This window comes from Seriola dumerili, unplaced genomic scaffold, assembly GCF_002260705.1.
Source record: "Seriola dumerili isolate Sdu_G_001 unplaced genomic scaffold, Sdu_1.0 BDQW01000002.1, whole genome shotgun sequence".
NCBI lineage: Eukaryota > Metazoa > Chordata > Actinopteri > Carangiformes > Carangidae > Seriola > Seriola dumerili.
In genome coordinates, this window is record NW_019174257.1 from 11,436,524 (window position 1) to 11,451,651 (window position 15,128).

The 15,128-nt window shown below is 41.9% G+C and overlaps 1 protein-coding gene across 1 annotated transcript; it reads right to left on the reverse strand.

Annotated features, from left to right (window-relative positions):
* Positions 1 to 2,515: 2,515 nt before the first annotated feature.
* zmat3 (zinc finger matrin-type 3) lies at positions 2,516 to 13,079 on the reverse strand. Its single transcript, XM_022768253.1, is given in 6 exon segments — positions 2,516 to 2,724; positions 5,441 to 5,524; positions 5,773 to 5,974; positions 6,461 to 6,601; positions 6,701 to 7,443; positions 12,962 to 13,079. Coding segments are annotated over 6 exon segments (1,497 nt in total).
* Between the last annotated feature and the right edge of the window lie 2,049 nt (positions 13,080 to 15,128).

Here is a 15,128-nt window from a genome sequence, read left to right on the forward strand (position 1 = left end):
CACTGAGAAAGCCTGGACGCTGCTTTCTTTTCACTTTATAGCACAACTAATTATGTGACCTGATCAGACCTTTGACTGATTGAATCGTGTGGGAGTGTGTGTGTGTGTGTGTGTGTGTGTGTGTGTATGTGCGTGTGTGTGTGTGTGTGTGTGTGTGTGTGTGTGTGTGTGTGTGTGAGTGCGTGCATGTGTGGGTGCACTGCTGCTCTGCAAATTTAAAGTGAAACAGGACTGACAGATCTACTCTATTCTTGCAGATATATAGGTGAACCATGTTGGCATCTGAAAATTGAGATGTAAAATACTTTTAACCGCTACATAAGATGATTTTTTTTGAGGCATAAATAATTTTTCTGTATATTTAAAACATTAAAGAATCTTCAATCTATAAATAACTACTGAAAAGACAAAGATAAATATGTGGGTTTTCCGACCCTATCATTGTTAATCTTCGAATGCAATTGAGTTAAATGCACAGCACACACTTTTTCTCATTTAAAGTTTGTACTGTGTAACTGCAGATGCCTCGTGACTACACTGTGTTCAGCTCAGCACCACTGACCTGGAACAGAAACTCAAATAAACAGAGACAGAAAATCAAATTTGATTCAAATTATTACATAACTGATCTTTTCAGGACGGGCTAAACACTGAAAAACAGCTGGACCTGGGTCATCCAGGGTAAAAAAAAAAAAGACAAGAAAAACAGATCTGTCTGCAAAGCCAGACAAAATCCATGTCACTCCTTTGCGGCCGTTTCACACTGCAGTAAAACCTGGTTACGGCCCCTCTGAGGATCGAGCTCGATCGGGACAATTAAATGATATGTCTTACAACCAGAAACATCCATAAGCTCTGCGCACTTTCATTTGCAATTTGCAAACTAATTAGGAGTTTGGAGTTAAATGCTTTCGGCTGCACGCATCACTGTGAGTTTCCAACATGTTTGAGCATTTCTTCCTCGCAGTGCCAGTTTGGCTGTTTGTCAAGACATAGATTCAGCTTCGTGAAGAGGGTTCAGCTACAGAAGCAGCCTCCCCTGGCATGGCTCCTCCTGCACAGTCAGAAAATGATGAGACTAGCAGCTTTTAAATACAGACGGATGGTACCAGAGTTACTTTACCAATGAACAAAGGCACCACCCAGAGTGGTATGGAGGGCCTACGGTTAAATCCACACAGAGACATACAGGGCTGATAGGTCGACATTCAGTCAGTGCACACTTTGTACAAGATTCCTGATAATCATTAAATAGATTATGAGTATTTACAGTATATGCTAGGCTAACATTAACCAAAGAATCAACAGTATTCATGTGTATTATACCTTATTTACATCTATAATGTATAATAATTTGAAGATATTTACATAAGATTTGTGTGGATTTATTACAAGAGGAAAGATGACACAGGATATAGAAAAAACCCAATCAGTACTGTAGATTGGTTTCTACTATATTGCCAAATGGCTAGCCAAAGCTTACTCTTTAGCCTTATTCCCACTAAAGGCACAAACAAGGCTAGCCGGGGCTTAGCCTTTAGCCTGATACACACCAAAAGGACCGGTAAGAGATTGGCTAAGGCTAACAGATTCGTGTAACACTGTTTCTGCCAGATGATGTTTGTTGTGCTTTGTTTGTTTGTTTTTTTTGTTGTTTTTTTTTCAATTAGCAAATAGTACTTTGGATTTTATTACCTGTATGTGGTTATAAAGATGTTGAATTTGCTCTTTTGTGCCCTGTGGTCACCAAGTGGTCCCTGCTGCAGGGCCTGTAAAAAAAATACCTGTCGGGCTGATTCACACACAAGAATTGAAAAACAAGTCTCAAACTAAAAGTCCTCATTGATGGTTGTTTTCTCGAGGATGAGACTTGTTCTGACCTTAAGTGTTTGCCTCTATGTTTGTCTCTCTATTTTCCACATTTTGCACTCTCTCTCTGCATCACCTTATCTTCTCTTGTGCCTCGTCTCCTGTCCCGTTGGATCCCTGTGCACCACTAGTCCTCTCCCTGTAGCCTGAACAAGCTCAAGGTTTACTTGCAATTCATTTGTATTTACCTGTATCATGTCAGAATGCAACCCACTCAAAGCCCGGGAGGAGCAGTCTAAGAAAAGGTTGGGGGTCAAAGATGTGATTTCTTTTCAGTGCCTAAAAAAACATCTTGAAAGTTTTATGTCAAAAATCCACCGTTTTCTCAAATGCATGGTTCCTGTTTCCTGTGCACATGTTGCAGCCTAGTTTGTTTCTAAGGACAGATTTTCAAAATAAGAGTAATACCAACATCAAATAGATTCAAATCCGGTTATAGCTTCATATGGTTGAGGATTAGGTCAAGTGTTTGATCCATATATCAAATGAATTGCAACAATATCTTGAGGCCATTTGGGCTAATCCCTTCACTAAATATGCCCTTCAAACACAGGGCAGTATTTCCTTCTGCACTTTGGTCTTATATTGGCTCTCCAACTATTCTGTCCCACTCTATTCTCTTACTCCCCCCCTCATCACGTGTCCCTTAGCTGTAGCCGAGGTTCTCCATCTCGTGGCGGTATCTTAACTCCGACACTTTAGCTTTGTGCTGCTTGCTCTCCAGATGCTGCCTGAAGTCCGTCTCCTGCTCGGCTCCACAGTTGCACATGGAGCAGTAGAACTGTCCGCTGGGAGTCACGCACATGGCCAAATCCCTGGGGATGCGCTGCCTCGGTCTGGGGTTGTAGTATGGCCCTGGAAGGGAGAAAGAGACGAGAGACGACGGACAGGAGAGAAGTTAGTAGAAGTTACATTTCAAGCTGATTCATACCAGTTTTATCTATGACAAGGTGGAAGGATCCTCAGATGTAGGTTGGCAAAGATTATACGAGATGAATGGCTGCAACAGATCATTGTTTTTATTAACAATTATCTCTTTTTTTTTTTTTTTTTAATCCTTTAGTCAGTAAACTGTCATAAAATTGTAAACAATCCACATAACCACAACAACCAAAGTTACATGTTTAAAATGCTTGTTTCGTCTTGCCAGCAGTCCCAAACCCAAATATATTCAATTGACAATCATATAAATTAAGCAAAAGCAGGAAGTCCTGACATTTGAGAAACTAGAACCAGCAAATATTTGACTTTTTTAGCCATATTAGCAGAATGGCTCAACATTATCGGTCAGTCCTCTGATCCACCACCTTGGGCCAGCTATCGGATGGATTGCCATTAAATTTTGTCAGGACATTCATGGTCCCCAAAGAGCGATGCCCTGATTTTTGCTCTAACACCACCATTAAGTTTACATATTAAAGTTTTTTTTTTTGGCCATTTTTATGCCTTATTATTCGATAGGAGAGTGAAGTGTGACAGGAAATGAGACAGAGAGAAGGGGAATGACATGCAGCAAAAACTCCGGCTGGCCAGGAGTCCAACAGGGGCCTCGCCTGTTCAGAGAATATGCACCAACATGATATGCACCCTTACTACTCAGCTATCAATATTCTGCTGTGCCCCAGCCTCACAGAGCTGCTGGCACGACTGCAGACTCTTATTGCTTAACTGATTGATTATTAAATATCAAATTAAATAACAATGAACGCAATAAATCTCAGGCTGGGGACACACCCAAAGCTATACTTACACAACTGATTTTGAATATATACCAGCATCATTTCACCGTAACCTGACGTATCACTGATGTGTCTGATACAGTGCACAGACAAATAAGCACAAAGTCATCTGAGATTACAGCCAGGTGGATCATTGGAAAAAGAGTATTAGTTGTTTTAGTGTGTGTGTGTGTGTGTGTGTGTGTGTGTGTGTGTGTGTGTGTTAACACGGCAGAAAAACGAGAAGGAGATAGGGAGCGAGATAAAACGACAGCGAGAAGGCAACCGCAGGAGAGAGTGCAGCTATTCTGGGGTTTGTCCATCAAGAAAACTGATTAAATCAGCAGAACGTTGTGTGTGTGTGTGTGTGTGTGTGTGTGTGTGTGTGTGTGTGTGTGCGACAAGACAGTGGATGAGAGAGAGAGAGAGAGAGAGAGAGAGAGAGAGAGGAGGAGAACTGGCTCTGTTGTATGATTTATCTTGTTTTATACTGAGCTGGGGTGCCAGTGTTTTAGGCCGTGCAAAGAGAGAGCCAGAATAAAACACAGCCAGCAAAAGATGGTTTGACGCCAGCAGAAAGTCTGACGTTACCTGGTCTGTATCTGCTTACACACAAACTTATCTGCTAACCTTTAGGCCACTTGTGAAAATGTGTGTAGCGATGTTACTCGCAGTGATACAGTGGTGCAGATCTGTGTGAGTTCTCCTGCAGCATCAGAGGAGAATGATGAGCGAGTGCTCCAAAAAGAATAAAACATGAAGTCAAATGATGGTGCTTTATGGGAGTAAGTCCAATACTTACAACATCCTCTTAGATTTTCTGCACTGTCACATGTTGATACAGCAAAGAAAAGCTGCCCTCAAAGGCAGCTGACAGTAACGTAACTACTGGTGGAGTAACAAGCCAGCAAACCGATGCAGACTTTTTCATGACACCCGTGAATAAGTTTGTTTTCATCACAGATGTTCCTTATGTGATAGTCTTTTGTGACGTATTCTGACGTCAGTATATGGACGAACTGCCTCCGATTTTAATCATATTACGTATTAATTATGGATTATATTGCCTTTCTGATGGAAAAATAAAGTCTGAGCAGCCAGACGCCAAATAGTTGTGCAGTTGCTCACCATGCTGCACAGTTTTACTGTGGACTGGTGGAGGAAGTGTGTCAGCAGGGACAAAATTTTCTTTGAAGACAATCCAAAAGAAACAACCAGTGTCAGCAGTGATTATAAGTGATATGCTTTATTGGACATATATCAGACCAAGTATTGATTACAAGAACAGTTTCCTTGAACAGTTGGTTCTCTGGCCTAACTTTGTGTATATATGTAATATTTATAGTGGTTACTATTGCTCAACGAGGCTCATTCAGCTGCTAAAAATAGCTAGTTAACATAGCTTCACCGTGAAACCGCACAAATGTAGTCACTATTGAGTTAATGTGTTGTTGTGAATAGAAATCCTACTGTTGCCAATTTGTATTTGTATAGTGACAGTTTGGCCATTCGTTAACGGTTGGCCATTAACAACATCAACAGCTCAAAACTGAGCAGAGGTTTGCAGGTGGGTCCATTTCAGTGTCTCTCACAATTTTAAGATGGACAACAGGAGGAGGTAGTTCAGCCTGTTATCTGCCTGCTACCACAGTTTCCTCTGCCATACTGTTAATATCACACAATATCCTGCCTGAATAACTGTTTAACTTGCTTAATAAATGCTTGAAATAACTTCAGAACCTGTTTTGCCAGTTGGAAGACTGACATTGAATGGACCTAACCTTGAGTGTTTATTAAATATAACTCCAAAATATACATTGAATTAAATTTGGATATATTTCTTAATATTTTACCTGGCATGGAGGCAGGTAGCTGCGGGCTGCGCCGGTTTTTCACCAGTCTGTACTCGCTGCCGTCTTTCCTGTTTCTTCTTGGGGCTGCGTCATTGCTGCCTTCCCTGTTGAGTGAAAACCACTTCAGTTTGGTCCAAAAGGTGAATAAATCCCAAGTATTATTATCGTAGATTAATATCAGCATGGTAAGTTGGCTAATTAGCGAAACCAAAAGCTGCTGTGAGTTGAGTTGAAACTCGACTTTGACCTGTCCAAGACCTGTCGGTTTCCTGAGCAACTTACATCTGGTGACAAATGCTGTATTTCTCATTGAACGCACTTTTACATGATACTGTATGCTAAGCCTGCACAAAGCAGAATGACCTACATGTTATTGGAGTTCTGTTGGGCCTCAGCGAGCCGTAGTTTCTTGGCGTGGTTCTTGCCCTGGTAGTGGGCCTGTGCGACTGCCGGTGAACTGAAGGAGGCGTCACACAGCTTACAATAGTCGTTCTCTGTGGCCAAGATGACCCGGGTCGCCCCCTTATACAGCGCCTGCAGACACAAGACAAAGCAATGCAGTGTTTGTGGTGAGAGGCGTTGGGGAGTAAACACTAAGAAAGAGAAGAAAGAAATGTTTAGTGTTGGTGGGAGGAAGACAGGAAATTCCTTGCACAATTTCTTCTTCTTTTCAAGTGGAAAATATACACTGAAGAAAGTTATTGATTCGGGTAAAAAAATCACAACTTCAAGCACTAAAGTCCATATTTGAAAGACACTTGCAGGTCATGTTTCCTATCATTTTACTCTTTTAAGACTAAATTCAATCATGTGCAAACTGAGAAGACACAGTATCGTTCAGTGGTGAGAGGATGATGCAAGTTTCCACTGTTCAAATGAAGCTGCAGTTCCCTACCACCTCCTCAGAGGGAGACGACCTCTATCAGCGGATTGGCCACTTCAGCAGCAGTACACCCACCCTCTAAACAAAGCTGTAATATTTAGGTAGGCTGATGTTGAGTTGCCACGTTTGAGCCTGACCTGCCTGCCGGCGTCACTGTCGTTGGATCCTGAGCTGAGGGCTGTCTGGCCAGCCACATCCAGGACTTCTGGGATCCTAATGGCTGGTGGCTGTTGACTGCCAGCGTAGAAATTTCTCAACTTTTTACTGTGGTTCTTCCCCTACACGGACAGATGATCAGATAGAATTGTGTGTTTATGAATTTGCAGTATTTTAATATTCTTCATGTGCTGTATGTGTGAATGTGTATTTCATCTGACCTGGTAGTGAGCCTGTGCCTGCTGGGCGGAGTTGAGGGTAACGTTGCAGAGTTTACAGTACAGCGGTTTACACAGTTCCTCCAGCCCCAGAGAGTCCTCCTGCTCCTCCGTCCCCAGCGGAGAGCCCTCATCCTGGGGCTGCTCACTGGCTGGGGCTGCCTGGCCCGGAAGATGACCAGGGATGAGGCCGGACACCGGGGCTGGGATGAGGGCGGGTCCTGGGGGCCGTGGGGGAAGCTGTGAATGGTCTGGGCCAGGAGCAGGAGGGGATGACAGGGGGCTGGGAGGGAGGGGGAATCGGCCGGCTCCGGGCGCCACAACAGGTGGGGGCACCAGTGCTTGTGCAGGGTTAAGAGGTGGAGGCCCCAGTGGTTGTGTGAGGTCCATGTTTGGAGGCACTATTGCTTGTGTGTGATCTACAGGTGGGGGCCCCAAGGTGTGTGGCATTGGTGGAGGCCCCAGGGGCTGAGCTGGGGCCATTGGAGGGGGGCCTAAGCTGTGTGGTGGGGTAATGTGGGGAGGTCTTAACGTGTGAGTAGCAGTTATGGGAGGGGGCCCTAGAGTCTGCGTGGGAGACATAGTTGGGGGTCCAATTGCCTGAGCAGGGGCGATGGGTGGAGGGCCAAGAGGCTGTGTTGGCGCCATTGGCGGGGGTCCCAGCTGGTGCAGAGAGTCCATGTGTTGGAAAGGCTGCTGGGGATGGCTGAAGAGACTCAGAGGAGGCTTCAACATGTTCTCTGGACCTGTGAACATCAGACGCAATAAAGCACAGACACATTATTACGAATTCTGCAACCTCAATAAGGAAGACAATGTTGATCCAGACGGACATGACTGCAATAATACACGAATGAACTCTTTATATTGAATGATGCCATCTAATGGCCATTAGAACATGCATGCAGTAATCGAAAACACTAAGAATGAGACAATGACAAGTGGATTGGTCGCTCCACCACTTTGGTTGAGACTGAAATATCTCAACATTCATTAGTTGGATGGTCATGAAATTGTCCACAGAAAATTAAAATCAATCCTAATGACTTTGGTGGTCCCCTGGCTTTTTGTCTAGCTCCACCCACTTTGAGGCTGGTAATTGTGATTCTGAGTCAAATGTCTCAAAAAGTACTGGACGGATTTCCACGAAAATTGGTTTAGACATCATGACATGGGTCTGCATCAAAATGCACTTCAGGAGAATAGTAGTGCTGCATCTTATCATTACACTAAAGTTAAGTGAAATCTGTAAATCTGTTTCCTACTAGTAGGAAACATATGCTGCTATTTTGGACATTTTTGTAAATACCTACTGTATATATTATATTATTATCCATTATTCATCTTTCTAAGTATTTCTTACTGGCATTTTGCAGCTTTTCTTTCTTGTACTGTCCACTCTGCTGCTGTGACACTGCAATTTCCCCCAGTGTGGGACTAATAAAGGAATATCTTGTCTTATCTTAGGAAGTAGGATACTACTGATAAACAAAATGTCACTTCCTTGGCAAAGGAAAGAAAATATTGTGATCATCAAATGGACACTGAGAAGGAACTCTCCACTAAACCTACAAAAATCCAATGGCCGATGTGCAGTGACACTAAGAGAGAAGGCATTTACTTCTTGGAGCCCCAAGGCCGCCGAATGTAAAGAGATGGGCGAATGGAAACACATTCTCGGACAGAGGAGCTTCACACTCCGGTGGGCATCAGAAAGATTAGGCTGAGCCTGCAGCGCCAGCAGTCATGCATGCGGGACATCGCATACACATGCATGTGTGCGCACACAGACGGAGACAGCGACAATAAAATCCTCAAGCCCCTCTGATCAGAAGAGATCACAGCCCTGAAGTGTGACTGCTCCAATAGGCTGAAATAGCATGTGTGTGTTTGTGTGCGCACATGGAAGGCATGGGTGAATGCATAAGAAAAACAGAAAGAAAGAGTGTCACATTAGGAAATGAGCTCTGCTGATTTTCTGTATCTTCATTTGTGCAATTTAATGCGCCATTTTGTTTCTGTGTGTGTGTCTGTGTGTGTGTGTAACCACATATATTGTCAGGTCAGTAATAGGCCAACAGCTGTGTCAAAACTCACTGCGGTGGAAGCTTTCATCTGGAATCCAATCGGACGCCCAATGGGAGTGATTCATGGACCCAAAATAACACCCGGGGGTGTTTGTGTTTCCGACTGCTGCTTGCTGTCAGTCTGTCCGTCCAGTTTGTCTGGCTGCCTGTCTGTCACCTGGCCTGGCTGACCTCAGGAGAAAGGTATGCTGGACAAGGCACTGACCTTACTATAGTCCTGTCAACTGCAAGATGAGACTGTCACAGAGTCAACAGAGTGGGGTGTGCTGCCTATATAGTATAAGTATAAGTAATAACTTATAGTATAAGTAATAACTTTACTATTTCCATTTTAATGAATATAAGTTTCTCTGCTTAGAGATATTATCTGCTTTTTTAACATATCCTGCTCATGAAAGCTTTTTAAGGAAACTTTCTCTGGCATCCTTTGAAAGGAGCAGCACTTATTTATTTGTATTAAATAGAAGGACTGAGTCAGCGCTAAGTGGACTTAAAAAAAACAACTCTAACAGATACTTAAGCTTTGTCAACAGGAAATCCAAACAAAAAGATGCAAACACTTCAGGACACGCTTGGACTGACAAGTGATCTGTGGGAAATGCAATGCGGAGACACCACAGCCATGACAGCTGTAGTACCAAAGATAGAGGTAATGTAAAACAAGAAAAATAAATATGCATAATTAAAATAAATGGACACACTGTACACATTTAAATTTAAAATAGATAAATAAATTTGAAATAAAAGGACGTTTTTCTCTAAGTTTGTGCTTCTAATGTTACATGATGAAAGACCTCATTGCTCAACAGTGACTATTAGCGCCATCCAGAACCAAATCCACCAATCAAGCTCCACATGCTGCACATCATCAATCTCACTGGCAGCAGCCTCATGAGAAACCTTTGGCCCTGACTGAGACGGCTTGCACAGCAGTTTGGAGTCCTCGCTACAGGACAGCTAACCCTTTTTTCTTGACATGATCCATTAAGCAGTTCAGAGAACACCACACTGTGCTACCAAACAATAGATATAATAGACTATTTAACTACACGTGCATTCACTGTGTATCAGTTCGAATAAGCCGGAGGTTGTTGCTGTCAACTGCCTCCCTACGTAATATTTTTTTCTTTCCTGACCTGTTCTCGTTCAACATCTGGGTGACACTGCCTCATGTGTTCACTTGCACCATGGTATAATGTAGTCATTACTGTGTAGAGGAACCAAACTATGCAAAGCAATGACTGATTTTTTTTAAAAAGCGGTGCCTCTTTAAGGGTAAATTTCCATCTATTTGCAAGTGTCACACCTTTGCTGTGAATGTTGAGCTCATCACGAGCTTCATTCTTAATCTCTCCCTCCATTAGGCTCAACTGACAGACCTCCAAAACCTCTTTCCCTACAATCCTTCCTTTAAACTCCACATTTCTGAGACTCCATCATTAAAGTAAACTCTTAAAACAAGGTCACATGCTGAAACCCTTACAGTAAATCCGTTTTTGAACTAAAGAGATTAAAAAAAAAAAAAAAAAAAATCAAACAGCTTCTTTTTGCCAATGACTCCTTGTGCTTGCTGGCATTTTCAGTTCAATTAATTCCTGCTTCTCTGAAAGCACTGTAGAGATAAAAGAGTGAATGAACCACAAAAAAACACATTTATTTGCACACACTAGACTCTAGATGGGACTGTCTATAGCTGTATTTCAAGATATGCATTGTGAGCAATGATTGATTGGTTCTGGAGGGAAATTGGTTTTAATTAAAATGCGCTTTTGATCACATTTGTTCACACATTTGCTTTTTCCAACAGGGGAGGAAATCTTGCAGTAATGGCTCACAACTGACTTAATATTGGCCTACAGGTGACAATGTAAGAGAGCAAACGTGACCCTATTGTCCAGGACAAAAGCAGCCACAAAACTATTAATGTCTATAGCTATCAGCGTGCAGATTGTTCTTGGTCCACACTAAGATTTGTGCTCAACCTTTACTCAGAATTTCAAACCTTGACCTAAGTTCTTTCTTTGACATGCAGGGACAGAGGCGTCAGAAAACCAGAACTGCCTGTTTTGCATTCCCAGATTGGCTGTTACCTTTCAATAATTTTAATGTGAGCTTGCACTGAATGTAGATAGGCCAAGGTCAGTTTCCTCCTCTCCTCACAGACCCAGATCCAGGCCCACGAAGTCTACAGTCTACAGAGATGCAGCACATATACTCATTCACAGCTGTGGACCTTGCTGCAAAGTCAAAAAAAAAAAAAGTTTTGCATTTGAGGTTTTGGAGCTGTCACAGTCAACTCTACAAGTCAAATATTACAGAGGCTTATGTAACATTGTTCTGATGTACAAGGCACCGAATGATCTTTCGACTGAGTCATAATTTCAGTGAAACATTGTTTTCAATGTCTTAAAAGAATGAGTTGGGGAAAATAAATGCCTGTCTTGAAACTACCTCAGGAGTTATTCATCAGTTCATCACTGTCAGATTTTTGTTACCTTGACTCAAAAGTTCTTGGTTTCAAACTAAGCCACACAAAAACTTCTGTCCTGGAGCCTGATAATCTCATTGCCTCCACTGAGAATCTCTAAATAGGCCAAGTGTTCTTTTTCTCTAGAGTTTCTCTCGCCGTACTTTGTTGTGTCACATCAATTATAGAGCGATGAGAAGCACATGCCTCCTGCAAGTATCCATCGTATTCCATCTGCTTCACTGGGCAGTGGACGAGCGCAGAGAGAAGCGAAGACCGACTGCGTCTTACTGTCCTTTGCAATTTATGTCCTGTACCATTACAGTAAATCCTAGCCTCCACTTTTATATCTCAGTAGCTCTGAAGGTTCAAATCTCATTCACCCAACTCCTGCGCTGGAGAAGAGTTCATAATAATGGAGCTTCCCTTGACCATAGGCTTAACTTTAATAATTAACGTAAAGTGAGTAGCCGATGGATTAAGCTGCTATTTCTATATCGATTAGTAAATATCCATGCCTCCTTATAGAAAACAACTAGAACAAGACATCTAGCCTCTGAAAAGCTAAATGTCTTGCTGGGAAACAAGCATGTGTATATTTAGGGCTGCAATTATTGTTATATTTAATCTAGTGATTATTTCTTATAATAACTGATTCAGAAATACAGACTAAAGCCAATCATAAGCCACCAGAGTCTATAATATCATCTTAAAATTCTTCATTGAGAAAAAATGATTTGAAAAATGTGTTGTTGTTTTTTTGGCAAATGTTAAAAACCCCAGAGGTATTTCAACTGGTAATGGTATAGCCTATAGACAGAAAGGCACACAAATAGTCACATTTGAGAAGCTAAACTCAACAAATATTTTGTGTTTATAAATGACTTAGATCATTTATGTATAAGGAAAATTCATCATCAATCAGTTTTTTCCTGTTGATTGATCCATTAATTAAGTTCTTTTCCAGCAGCATATACATTTAATTTCCACATAATTACAATCACTTTTATCCACTATGCCATTTGATAATGATAGAGGCTGAAATCTTATTACGGGACTATTACCAGGCAGGTGCATTGATCAGTCTCATATAAATCTGAATGATCGAGCTTCATGACCATGACACATGCTGGCCTCAAGTCCCCAAAACCAACAGGAAAGCCAATTTTGGCAGCGGTTGTGCAGGTGCAATGAAGAAACACTTATTGTATAACTGCTACATGTCACCATCAGCTGTGCAGATCAAGCAGTGCAAAGACTGGAGTGAATGATTCAGTGTCTATTCCTTCACTTGCTCTAACTAGAGACCACTTGATTGACTGCCATGCTCGAGTGAGGAAAGTGAACATTGCATTGAGGCTATATGCTGTTTCAAATTACAGACAGACATCAGCTCAAACCCGGCGTCTCCCTGGAGCATGAGATATAGAGCGCTCCTACAGTGCAAGAGACCATTAGAGTCTCGTCAACCTCAGATTTTTTGCATCGCAGCATCCATGCTCTATACGATGAGCGGAATGGTGGCTGGTGCACCCGTCTACATGACATTATAATGATGACAGCAGCACCGGAGCAACCGGTTTCAGCATCCACCTTCCTCTGTACCATCTGCAAATGTCACCGGTTGGATTTTCTCCATCCCTCCACATTAGCGCATAAAGGCTGCTGGCGGTCAGAGGGGAGATCATATATGGCCAAGCCTCTCCTTACCTGGCAACCGGGCAAGATAATGGCTGCTGTCCCCGTAGCTGACAGGCGGCGAAGTGTAATTTCTGCAGTATTCTGCACTGTGGTAGTACGCGGCATCCCCGTTCTTCAGCTGCATCATCGCAGTCACATCCCTTCGCCAACTTCTTCTCTCCAGAAAACCCAGGCGGCCAAGCAGGATGAAAGTCCGTACCACTCGCTCACACACCGTGGCTTTCACCGCAGGGGTGATTTCCAGAGGCGGACAGTGACAGCCAGCACCAGAAAGACACCGATTCACAGCTGGTAAACGCGTTGCACGTGTGTTGTCCCGTCAAATGTCGATAAAGATGTTGTCACCGGGGGGAAATTCTGTTTTGAAGGAGAAAACCCCAGCCGAGGTTCCTCCAGCGTCCCTCTCCGTCTTGGTACAGTCCATTTCCGATGCCACCGCTGCTGATTTGCATGGGTGGCAATCATGACACATTGTACAAATATGTTACACCTCTGTGGTACACTCAGATCACCCGTACTGGCTATTTCTGAGTCTCAAATCTGCTGGGAAAACAACCGGTCTGACGTTGAAATGACAATGTTGATATGTTATGGAAAATAGGCTAAAATAGAAGTGCTACTAGATTTAGCCCGTGGAGACAGGGTAAAGACTAAATAGACATATGATCATAATAATAATAATAATAATAATGAATAGTAGTTGTGATAAAGTGTTTGTTTTTAAGTATTTGATAACAATTATAATTCCTCCAATAAATTCATATTTTACACTATCACAGCTGTGTTTTCCAATATTGTCATTCATTAGCCTATCTGCTTATAGGCATAAGCCTCCACTTATGGGTGCCAACAGGAGGAGTTTAAGTTGTTGACAAATAATAAATAACAATTATGACAACAGTCAGTCCATATGTAAAGTGACATGGGTTTTTCTTCCTTTCAAATCATTCCACCTGTTCATAATGGTCATTACTGTAAGAGAACCCTTAACCCCTTGAGTGCTTCCAATGTAAGTCATGGGTGACAAAATTGACAGTCTTCATTTTATGCAAAAATACATCCCAAAATGTATCTGAAGTTATTAGGACACACAGGGAAACACAAAGAGGGATTTTTTTATTAAAAAGACAAAAAAAAAACTTTGTCTGATACCCACTTGATTTGATTAACTCAGACCGTTGAATGTCCTGTCAGCTTCACATACATTTTTTTATATATTTTTGCACAGGATCAGAACTGTAGAACTGTTTTTTTGTCCCCTGTGTATGGTGGACCTGATGGAGAAAACACAACAATGTTTCACAAAACACGATGAAATTTGACACAAAATGACAAACCATTTCAGATTATGTAAAAGGTGGGACAACACTTCTTGTTTTTGACTGGACAGAACCAAAGTCCCTGGTAACAGTTCACTGTAATTTCCTACTTCTATTGTGTACCACTCTCAGTAGTGTCCCTGCACAAATTTTAAATGGAGTTTGAAAAGACGGAAGAGGAGATTGAAATCATAAGGGAATATTTTAACAAAGCATATTCATATGATGTAATTCTTGATACTTTAAGACATGCACAGAGGGTCATCTGTCGACCAACAGTGAAACAACAAGTAGAGTTTAGAGTGTCCTTCTAGTTGATCCAGTAGCACCAACTCACCTTAACACATCCACTGAATAAACTCTGAACTGACTTGGCTTCTGTTCAATCACAAACAAATAGTGGTGTCCCACCCTTTCCATAATCTGAAATGTTGTTGTGTTTTTTGAAATGCTGTGTGTTTTGACCCTCGGGCCACTGTACCTATTGTTGCCACTGACAGTCCATTAGGAAGGGATCTTTTTAAGGCCAGCAGGAAAATGATGATTTCAGCAAGCAAAAGCTATCTCAATATACATATGGGGACTTGACTATTGTTTTAAGTTGGACTTGAAAAACTGTGAATCTATCCATCAAATATAACTTCTTTATCATAATTTATTTTATTTTATTTTATTTTATTTTATTTAAAGCTCTTTATCTATGTCCTTACCTTTGTGCTGTGTAAAGTGTGAATTTCCCTCCCTGAAGATCAGTCTTTTCTTATCTTCTTATCTGATCAAATTATGGGCCACTTTGCAAAAACAAGTTAAGCCCACAAACAGTGAAACGTTTATTGCTAGCTATCTAAGCATTTGTG